At 48.2% G+C, this 11,616-nt stretch overlaps 1 protein-coding gene across 2 annotated transcripts in view; it reads right to left on the bottom strand.

Annotated features, from left to right (window-relative positions):
* ADGRL3 (adhesion G protein-coupled receptor L3) overlaps positions 1 to 11,616 on the bottom strand; it is a 643,333-nt gene that overhangs the window by 552,355 nt on the left and 79,362 nt on the right. For both annotated transcript variants that reach the window (XM_015412493.1, XM_015412494.1), the window contains exon 2: positions 10,460 to 10,673. In XM_015412493.1, the coding sequence (XP_015267979.1) occupies positions 10,460 to 10,673 (214 nt within the window). The remainder of the gene's footprint in view (positions 1 to 10,459; positions 10,674 to 11,616) is intronic.

Here is an 11,616-nt window from a genome sequence, read left to right as displayed (position 1 = left end):
ACCCCCAACCTTGCCCCTGTTAGCCGCCCTGAGCCCACTGGGGAGGGCGGGATACAAATGTGAAAAATAAATAAATAAGCTCACAGTTTTTTAGCCTCCCACTCACACATTTTCTGTCTTAGCTCGGGAAGGGTGGCTCCAGAGCAAACTAATTTATGCAGTAGCCCAATCGCTTGCTCACAGCTTTTATGCCACTAGTTCACAAAGGAGAATTTTTGCTCACAAGACTCCACAGCTTAGAGGGAGCATATAATTTATTAAATAATTTATTTATTAAATAATTTATTAATACACCTATATAATTTATCAAATCATTGGTTTTTGGTGTTAAAATCTGAGCACATGCCTCCCCCCTCCTTGTTTATATATGTTGCTGTGCCGCTGCCTTTCATCTTATATACTTCCTTTCAGGCTGAGTCAACCCCTGGCAGGAAAAGTGGCTTCAAGTGATGAGGGGAACTGGCAAGGCTCTGGTGGGGGGGCTGGGCGTACAGAAACGAGGGCAGTTAATACCAGCCTCTCTATGCTTCAGGAGATACCACAGACTTGGCGGGGCGGGGGGGGGAGAGGAGGGAAGCAGAGGCCCAGACAAACCCCCTGATGTCCACGGCATCCAGCCCGATCCCAGCTCCTTCATCAGGTGAAGAATCTGTGTCCAAATTAAAGCAGCAAGGGGGGGGGGGGACAAGCGGGCAACCTGAAAAGCTCGCTCTCACATTTCCCTCCTGCCCAGCGATCCTTTGATTTACTACAACATAAAAATCTTCTCCTGAGGCGCAAATGCAAGAGAAGGATTTTATAGTGTTGTAAATCAAAGGACCGCTGGGTCTAGAGGGGGGAAAAACACAGTTGTTCACCTTGCCCATTCAAATCAGGCAGGGCCCCTCCTCAGAGGCCCAGTTCGTCAGGCCCCTTTGCCTCTTCGTGGCCCGCTTTCTCCCCAGGCATGACCACAGAGACCGGCTCGGCCCTGGAAAGTTCCCTGAGAGAATATTGCCGGTCCCAGTGACGGCCAGCTGCAAGCTGAGCTGGGTGGGGCAGGAGTCCCTGTAGAGCTGGATGCGGCACGGTGTCAGCTTGGTCGCGTTTGGGTTGCCGTGACCAATGACAGTGGGTGCCAGGGGACTGGTCTAGGTGACCTCCCACACCGGAAGGCCACTGACAGTTGAGTGACCCTCAACCTGCTGTTGTCAGGGCTCCTCCAGCAACCCCAGCCCTACATGGGTCACCTGGCTCAGCTTCAGGGATGGTTTGACGCCCCAGTCTCCCCCCCTCTCCTTCCTATGCTCGATTGCAGCCTCACCATTATTCAGGAAAAGGTGGTCGGGGGAGCTGTCTGCACAAGGCACGTCCCGTGAGGGCCAGTGTGGCGTAGTGAAGAAGAGCGGCAGAGTCTGATCTGGAGAGCCGGGTTTGATTCCCCACTCCTCCTCCACAATGAAGGTTGCTGGGTGACCTCGGGCCAGTCACCATTCTCTCGGAACTCCCTCAGCCCCACCTGCCTCACAAGGCGTCTGTTGTGGTGAGAGGAAGGGAAGGAGATTGTAAGTCGCTTTGAGAATCCTTAAGGTAGGGAAAAGCAGGGGTATAAAAGCCAACTCTTCTTCTTCATCATCATCACTCGACCTGCACTCTGAGAACTACTGAGGTATAGTGGTTAGAACATCAGATTTGGATCCAGAAGACCCGAGTTCAAATCCCTGCTCTGCCAAGGAAGCTTGATGGGTGGCCCTGAGTCAGTCCCATCCTCTCACATTAACCTACCTCGCAGGGCTATTGCCGTGAGGACAAAATGGAGGAGTAGAATGGTAAGTCCCCACTGGAGAGAAAGGCCGGGTATAAACAAAGACATAATGAAGTAAATAAGTAAAAGGTCTGCAATCACAAAACAGCCCCTCCAGTCCATTAAGAGCCTAGAAAACAATACAAAAGAAACACACTGAAACAAAAGCAGCCCTCTGAACTGGTTCATCCCCAAATCCTACGAAGAGAGAAATATCTGGATTGATACAAATGTTCTCCAGAGTCAGGGTCTTTTTTTCCTTTTGGGGGGGCTGAAAAGCTGTTTTTCCTCCTTTTAGTTATCTTTATGATTGTTAGCAGCCAGTTTCCCTCTGTTTCATCCCTCCTCAGACATTCTCAGCCAATCAAGGATTATGTTTAATCTCTAAATGTAACTATGTGGGTGGTTGGGCATCACTAGGAGCTAATGAAATCCCTGGAGAGAGAGAGAGGATGCTGCCGCCTCCTGACCAGCGGACTACCGAGAATTACAAAGAACCAGAGATCAGCATCCCCCTTTCCGTGTGATTCCCGAAAAAAAAGCAAATCTTTCCGTTCTGATGACGATGTCGCAAAATAGAGCCTCATTTCAAATTAAGCTCTGGGAAAACATGCAATAATTTATGATGGCCTCGGCGAAGCTCTAGGCAAGTTCGGCCCTTCGTTCCGTCTTGCCAGGAGAGCAGGCCTGAAGTCTTCAAACCATCTGCCACTCTCTAAAGCTTGACCATCGTCACTGTAGCGTGACATCAGTACGAAAGCGGGTATGGTTTAAGTGTCGCCTTGGCCCTCCGGGGGGGGGGGGGCGGTCTCCAGTCCAACTACTAACCAGGGCCGACCCTGCTTTGCTCCAAAGTCCTGATGGGCTTGGCCCAACCTGGGTTAAAAGGTCCCCTGAATTCAAGACTATAGCCAACCGGAAGGTGGCTGCCCAGGAGGCAATTACATAGAAGCGTGCTTTTTGCATGTGTGTGAAGCCCCTTTCGCACACAGTTCCAGCAGCGGCCCCCCACGTTGGGAAGAATGAGATGTGAAAATTCTGGATGAGAGCGGGGTGGAGCCACAGAGCACAGACAGCGGCTGCTTTCCGTTTAGTTGTTTCCAGACAAGAACGGAGTCCTCAGTCCACGTCTGCACGAGCCAGGGACACAATCTCGGCCTAACCGACCTCACAGTGCGGTTGTGAGGATGAAATGGAGGAGAATGACGTAAGCCGCTTTGGGTCTCCATTGGGGAGAAAGGCCGGGTATAAATGAAGTTAAATAAATGCATGTGCATTGTTGTGGAGGAGAGCCACACTGGCACATGCTTTCTTAGAGGGAGCCCGCCTCCGAACATTGTCTTTTCTTCATGGAAATGCGTCACTAAGGCACAAACGTACACCTGGTCGAAAGGGTTTCAACAGGTTCACGTGCTTTTTTGAAAGACCAGAAGAAGAGACAACAGGTGGGACAAATACAGTGTCAGCCTCAAAACACGCTTTCCAGAGCTTAGAAGGTGGCATGGATTTTAACAGTGACTCCCAAAATCACATGAAGAAACTGAATACTTGGCATCTGTGAAAACCAACGACCTTGGGTCATGCGCCTTCCTGCCTTGGAAACTTTGGACCACACCACTGCACACTGGCCCGGTCCATCGTATTGCTCTGCAATGTCACAGCAGCACTACCAAACTGCAGTAGGTGATTTTTCCTCAAATACCCACTCACCTTACCAGGAGTGGCCCCATGCTCATCAGTGTACCAGCATTAGCTACCTGGAGAACCACCATGGCAGAGTCGTATCTGTGGATACTGCACCATAGAAATAAGTCACCGCCAGTGTCTTCCTGTCCACAGAGGGAGGTTTGCTATGTTATGAAGACAGGTCAATTTCACTCTCTGTTGACTGACACTGCAAGCGGCCCACCTCCGCTATGCCCCCCCCCCGTTTGATCAATTAAGTCTCTTATGTCATGATGGCGTATCAGCCCTTGTTCATCCCCACCTGCTCCCCCCATCAGAAGCTACATCATGTTGTCACGGATCTCACAGATCCATACCTGTTGTGTGCGTGTTTCTGTGTGCATGTATGTTTGTATCTGTGTGTGTGTGTGTGTGTATCCAGGGGTCATTTCCTGCAGGAGCGCACAGGAGCGGAGCTCCGGCAGTAAAGAGCCCAGGGAGTGGGCACATGCAACAAGCCCCACCCCCTGCTCCCAGCAGCCCTCAGTCAGGTAAGTTGCAGAGCCTCCCTGATCCGCCGATGGGGTGCTGCTATTAGTATACATGTATGCGTGTGTGAATGGATGATGAAATCAACTGGAGACACCTCACTAACTGTTTGTACAAATAATGACAATTGCAATTAATTGAACCCGCTCCCCCATCAGAAGCTACATCATGTTGTCATGGATCTCACAGATCCACATCTGTTGTGTGCGTGTTTTTATGTGCATGTATGTGTGTATCTGTGTGGGTGGGTGTGTATCTATATCTATATATCAGGGGTGGCCAAACTGTGGCTCGAGAGCCACATGTGGCTCTTTCACACATATTGTGAAGCTCCCAGAAGGGCAGCACAGAAATGTCTTCGGACAGCGCTAGCTCTTTGGCTTGGAAACGGAGACGAGCACCACCCCCTATAGTCTAGCTTTTGAGCAAGGGAAACCTTTACCTTTACATACGTATTATATATATTTCCATATTTTTCTGCAAAGCTGGGGAGTCCCCAAAGGTGGAAGAAAGAGCTGTTTAGCGTCGGTGTGGCCCTGATCTGCCGATGGGGTGCTACTATTAGTATACAGTTGTGCGTGTGTGAATGGATGATGACATCAACTGGAGTCACCTCACTAACTGTTTGTACAAGTAATGACAATTGCAATTAATTGAACCCGCTTGAAACAAACTTAGGTGACCCTGGGCTATCTGCCCACCTAGAAAGGCGAGTTTTTAAAACACCAATTCTTTCGCTGCCTGAAACCATTACAAAATCACAGGGCACCTGGTTCAGCCAGTTGCTTACCTGGGATAAATAATTTATTCTCCCCAGGTAGAATAGCTAATTGCACGGCTGACCTTCGAAACTTATGTCCACTGTGAGGTTAAACAGCTTCCACTCACAGCCTCCTGACAGCAATCCACGCCCCCCCCATACACGCCGAGTCCCACTGCAGCACAGCCCCCCCGGCTCTGGCTTTCCGCCCACGTCGGTCCGTTCCTTGGCCCTTAAAGACGTGGCCGTCCCATGTCCCTGCACCCGTCCATGGCAGACTTGATAATACATGCAGCACACCTCCTTCAGATGGTGGAATAATGTGTCAGCGACATCTCTTTCTCATCTGAAGTGTCCCTCCACAGGTACTAATTAGCAGCCGCTGTGTTCAACAAGCCTCAAACGTTCCGCAGAAACGAAGACAGAAGCTGCTTCGACATGTCTTCCGACACATACACACGCCGGAAGAGGGAAGGACAGAGGTCGTGGATTTTGTTCCGTAACTAGAGAGATCTCTTTTTCTGGCGCTGAAAACCAGAAGCGGTTTTTGGGGGGGGGGGGAGGAGAGGTGAGTGAGGCTGCACAGCCGCCTCTCTGTGCGATGGTGGGGCAGCAGGAGGAAGAAGAAGGAGAGAAGTCCTTCAGAGGACATCCAGAACAGCCTCTGAAACTAGCAGCGGTTACTTTCAAACAACACATTGGAGTCATCAGAAACAGTGACAAGCTGTCAGCCCGGCCCTTTTATTTGCTTAAACCGCAGGGTTGCCGTAATTTACGGGCGCTGAATAAAACAACAGCCGCACCGAGCGGATAAGGCAGCCCTTTGTTATATTAAAACTGTGTGCTCTGATTTGAAATTTCATTGTGTGCAGCAACAGTAAATCGGAGAAGAAAGCTACCTTCTAAAATAATGTTTCTGTCACTGGATGCTAACGAGGCTTGACAGTTTGGTCAGTAAGAACTGCCTGAAAGGGAGTGTTCAAAAAAAACCCTGCTCTCTTACATCCCTGGAAATACTGCGGCTCAACCTGCGATGAGGTTATCTTCAACTTCCCACCAATACGATGCTCCGGCCAATTAAGGACTGCTTCTAAAATGATGGTTCAACACAGCTGACTCAACATCTGTTCCCTACGTCTCAGTCCTTTACAGAAACACAGGGTGCCTGTTTTCAAATACCTTGCACATGCACAGACTCACACTGCTTTGCCGTGTCTGTTCCCTAGGTCTCAAACCTGTTCCCTACCCAGACATTATTACTGCATTTGCCATTGCAAAACCACATATAGGAGATCCTACCCACAACTGGATCTTGCTGGGGTTGGGGGTGACAGAAGCTGCATAGTTTCTCTCTCTAAATCTGCAAACTTTCATATTTCGCTGCTGGACCACCAGCCGTCATTTAGTCCATTGACATCTGAGCATGTGCAACCATAGTGAATGCTCACCAGTAATGGATAATGTGCAATAACATGCCCAGTGATGGATACTGATGAATACATGTGCAACAGCAGCACACACGCTGAGAGCCAGTTTGGTGTAGTGGTTAAGTGCGCGGACTCTAATCTGGGAGAACTGGGTTTAATTCCCCCACTCCTCCACTTGCACCTGGCTGGACGACCTTGGGCAAGCCGTAGTTCTGGCACAGCTGTTCTTGAAAAAGAGCACTTTCTGTCTGAGCTCTCTCAGCCCTGCCTACCTCCCAGGGAGGTTGTGGGGAGGGGACGGGAAAGGCATTTGTAAGCCCCTCTGAGACTCCTTTGGGTAGTGAAGGGTGGGGTATAAATCCAATCTCTTCTTCTTTTTCTTCTTCTAATGTAGCTGGTTTTAAATAACAACCTGTATCCAACCACCAGCCCAGTAGCCAGGAATTCTTCTGTGCAGGGGGGGGGGGGCTGAGGACTCTAATTAAATTAAAGTTAAAAAAATAAATTGAAATAAAAGTACCAGCAGTGAGCTCCTCCCCTGCCTGCTTGCTTGCCTGCCTGCCTCCTCCGTCCCCGCATGCCATGCAAGGCAGCAGGGCAGTGGGTAGTGAGTTCATCCACCCCCACCCACATGGGCCAGGTAGTTCCCGCGGAGGGGGAAGGAAGGGCACATGTGCCCAGGCTCTCCACCCCCCCCCCCAGCCAAAGAAAAGAAGGAAGGAATTCGCCCTTTGCGCCAGCGTGGCAGCGGTCTGAAGCAGTGTGGCTTAAACAAGTTACTTACAACAATGACAGTACAGCGCACAGTAAAAAGCAGCAAAGAATAACAAAAAAAACACACCCCAACTGCGAGCTGAATTCCCCGCAAAATATTCACAAAGGAGACTTCATCAAAGTGAAATGCATCCGTTGTCTGGAATAAATCTATCCATATGATCCATCATAGGAAAATGCAGAAGCCAAAGAATGAATGCACAAGATAAATATTCAAAATACCCAACACTTTCCCCAGGTCCTGATACACTGAAGCAGCCTTTAGGGATACTGATTAGAGCTAAGGAGACCTTGCCCAATGTTGAAGTAACAGAAAAGCATTATCTTAATGGAATGTGACTCTCAGTAGTTGTTCTCTGTTCCTTAGGAAGGACCAGAAGTCTGAAACATTGGAAAAGTTACCCAGGAAAAGTGTTGGGCCTGTACCCAACTCAGAAAGGGGGGGGGGGATGCTGTTAAGTGACCTCCACGCCTGAGAGGAGTGAATAGAGAGTCTCAATCTTATTTGGACATATTTATTGCTTTACAGCTGTTGACATAACCTCAGCTTGTTATTTCATTTTGTCTTGCATATCTTAAAACATCTTCCTCATGCTAATTTGCTGCTCAGCCCCTGTCCATAAGTTTGAACCTTACCTTCCTTCCAAAGCATTTGCAAAAGCGTGCCTTGCACATGAAAGACCATACCTTGAATAAAACTTGGTTGGTCTTAAAGGGGCCACAGGACTCTACATTTGTCCCATGGCAAACCTGCACAAGCACCTTAGAGGCATGTCGGGGCAGGGACTAAGACCCAGGGGCAAACTAAAGGAGATGGCACCCATGGGCTGGACCCATGGATGTGGTCACATCTAGTTTGGTCCTGAGATGGAGCTGATTTCGCGCGGCGCACACTGCTTCCTCTCCACTGGGGCAGAATGCACATGGCCGTCTTGGGTTTGTGTGCCGGTGACAGCATTTCCATTTACTATCAGCTCTTTTAAAAAAGATCCTCTGAGGAAGGAAGCCCCAGACCCATCCATAGCTGACTGTCCAGCAGGTCTTTCAATCAGAAGGTACTTCCTCATACATAATTTAGACGGGCTCTGGCGCAGCCTGGCCGCCCTGCGTCTGGCCTTTCGGAACTCGGGAATAAACAGCTGTCCTCCACTCTTCTTTACGGTCCACTTCCCGACAGTTTAATTCAGTCAGATTTATATCCTGCCCTACTGCTAGGGCTCTGAGGAATCTGAACAAATATTTACAATTTTACAGTTTGGAAATGTAAAAACGGGGAAAGAAATAGAGCTTTGTCCCTCTTCGGGAAAGAAGCCGTTTGCTCTCAACAAGCGCCTACGAACTATGGAAATGAGAGGTACGAAGAAATGGACATTTCAAAAAACTTGGAAGAGACTATATGATTGGTATAATGTGAATGGAGTTAAAGATTAAGTTGATATGGCAAAAATAATATTTGAGTATGTAGTAATATATAATAATGGAATTAGAGAATACTAACAAATATTAGAGAATAATGAAGCGATGGATTAGGTGTAGCAACAAACTGTAACAAGTATCTTGGTTTATATGTTGTTTGTTGTAGTGGTTTATGTCCGTCTTTAGGATTATAAGAAAATAATAAACATGTATCTTCGGGTACTTCCAAAAAAAACAAAACAAGCGCCTATGGAAGAGCTGGCAGATAGGATTGAGTCCTCCCAACTGGGAGGCACGAAAAGAGAGATCTGGGCAGCTACCGTCCTCTGGCCCACATGGGTCCCTCCCTTGACAGTGGCCTCGCTTTTGTCTACTGAACAGGATTGCCTTCATTTTCCTCTGTAGAAACCTGACTATGTTACATTGGCCCCGTTCACACGGAGCATTTGCTGCCCTGAAGGCACGAGTGTCCCACAGATTTTCCAGACACAATCACACCGGGACATCTGAGAGGCGTGGCGAACCCGTGGCGTCCCGCCGAAGATGCGCATTAGAAAAGTACCTGGGAGGACCTACTGGCAAATGGTTTGCCATGGGCTGCTTGCGGACTCCCTGGGTGTGATCGCGCTGGTGCGCGGCTTTCTCCCCCATCATCCTCTTTGCCGCGGGGAAGCCGCTGTCGCGTCTGATCACATAATGGCACATCAGAATGCGACGGCGCAAATAGGCATGCCTCCCTGCCGTGTTTTCTGGCACATGTGGCCGGGGCCATTATCAGGTAATCTCTGCCTGTTCTGCTGTTCTCACTCTCAGTTATGAAATATGGCAATACACAGCCTCACTTACATATCCATTTTGCAATATCTCTCTTTCTCTCTCTCTCGTTTCCCAGGATAAAACTCTTGGATATGTCCTGATATCAAAATACCCCCTTGTTTGCTTTATGAGGGTTGACAGTGGTTAAACCGGGCTTCAAACAGTGGTGAACAAGAGAAAAGTGCTGGGGAACTGAGAGGAAAGGAAGCGATCCTCCAGCCAGTGTTCCCTCTAAGCTGAGTTATCGTGAGCCAGCTCATAGTTTTTCTAGCCTCCGGCTCACACCTTTTTGTCTTAGCTCAGGAAGGATGGCTCCAGAACAAACTAATTTATGCAGTCGCCAAATCACTCGCTCACAACTTCAATGCCAGTGGCTCGCAAAGTAGAATTTTTGCTCACAAGGCTCCACAGCTTAGGGGTGTTGAACTCATTTGTTATGAGGGCTGGATCTGACATAAATGAGACCTTGTTGGGCCGGGCCATGTGTGTCATAAAATGTAATGCCAGGTAGCGGAGATATAAACTTTATAAAGGACACAGACACAAATGTTTGGTTTTTTACTTAAAATAAAAACATGCTTAAAACATTAGCTCTGTAAGCTGCAAACCTACTTTTGATTTATTGGCATTCACCACAGAAATCTCATGCTCAGAGTTCTGAGTCTAGGACCCAGGTTAAAACATGAAATGGCTGAGTGATTAAGAGAGTCTGGCTAAGCAAGCTATGATGCAGCAACAGCAGCAGAACTGGAAGCAGGAGATGGCCAGTTCCACTGCGGGCCTGATAGAAGCCCTCCAGGGGCCTGATCTGGCCCCCAGGCTACATGTTTGACACCCCTGGCTTAGAGGGAGCATTGCCAGCACAATCCTGGAGCCACTGAACCACACTTAAACTCTCAAGCCAGCGTTATGCCTCGCAGGGCCATTGTGCATTGTAGCAAAAAAAAAAAAGCCAAACTAGTCCCTCCAGAGTTGTGTGTCAGCTCAGAAAAGCTCCTGGAAGCAGAAAGCATGGAAGGCAGGCGGCAAACTGTCCAACAGTGATGGAAAACAACCAACCAGATTTGGGCTGCGGGCTTGCAGTATGACAAATATTTGGGTCGCAGTCATTTTAAAAAAAAATAATGATTTCAACACCGTAAAGTCCCTCCGACATCAAGGCGCATGCAGACTCTGAACGCCGGCACAGCCCCATGCAAACAGAGAGGTTCATAAACAGCAAGCCAGATTAAAACAAAATCCATCAGGCCGGGAACGTCAAATACCTACCTTTGAGTCATAATCTTATAGGCATCTGGCAGATAACAGCGGATATTCTCCATCTGAGCAGGATCAGAGTCGCAGATTTTATCATCCGTCCTGCCGTAGTTGGCACTTTCAATCATAATAACATCTGTTCCCGGGCACCGGAGTTCTATGGGGTAGCTTTCGCAGGATAGTTCCCTCCGGACCACTGCCATGGGTACAGGGGCACGGCTGAAAGCTGTGGGAGAGAAGACGCACAATTTACCTTGCGTATGCACTGCAGGAGAGATTTGGTCTCATAAACATGGGCACAGAAACTTTAATTGCACAATATGATTTTCAAGTAGTACTTAGAAAAGTGAATTCAACGAATCACAAATGTACATGGTCACTCCTAAACCTTTTCTTTCTTTCTGGAAATGAGACATGGGTTCAGTTCAGACATTACCATCTGTTCCACAAGGTGATGCTTAGCTTGGTTTCCCTACTGTCACTGTGGATAGCAGTGTGGTGCATCAGCCAATGGGGCTTCCACATTGTGGGTTTCACTGCACTTTCCCTGTCCCCACATTGGTCATTCTCTCCCCCTGTACCACTGGAGGGGCTTTGGTGAAGTCTGACCGTGTCTATTCTCCTGGACCTCTTGGCAGCTTTCAGTACCATCAATCACGGTGTTCTTCAGGTGAATCCAATATCAGAACCTAGACAGGCGATGGCCTGAGTTAGGGCCTTCTCCGTCGTGGCACCAAAACTTTTGAAATCCCTCCCCAGGGACATTTGTCTGTCTCCCTCTACTGGTGATTTTCGTCAGCAGGTGAAGATTTTTGTTTGTTTGTTTCATCTGGCAAACTCCCAATAGTGGTCACTGTTACTCCTTCTAGTGTTTATGTGTTTTAATTTGAATTATTTTATGCTTTCAACTACATTTCAATTTTTTAATTTTTTTTCTATGTCCGCTGCCTTGTGGACCCTGATTGAGTGGAAAGGTGGTATAAAATATTCTAAATAAACAAATAGGTAATTTACATATCAATATACTATTCTATTGATGTTTCGATTACCATTCTTAAAGAAAAAACTCAGTGTTTTGTGTGTGTACAAACATGTGGTGGTGGTGGGGGAGATGCTCAGGGAACCAGTGGGGGGATGGTACCAATGTGGGTGGGACTGGGAAAATCCAG

The sequence above is a fragment of the Gekko japonicus genome, unplaced genomic scaffold (genome assembly GCF_001447785.1).
Source record: "Gekko japonicus isolate JY-2015 unplaced genomic scaffold, Gekko_japonicus_V1.1 scaffold74, whole genome shotgun sequence".
Classification (NCBI taxonomy): Eukaryota; Metazoa; Chordata; class Lepidosauria; order Squamata; family Gekkonidae; genus Gekko; species Gekko japonicus.
This window is presented reverse-complemented; position numbering and strand designations above follow the sequence as displayed.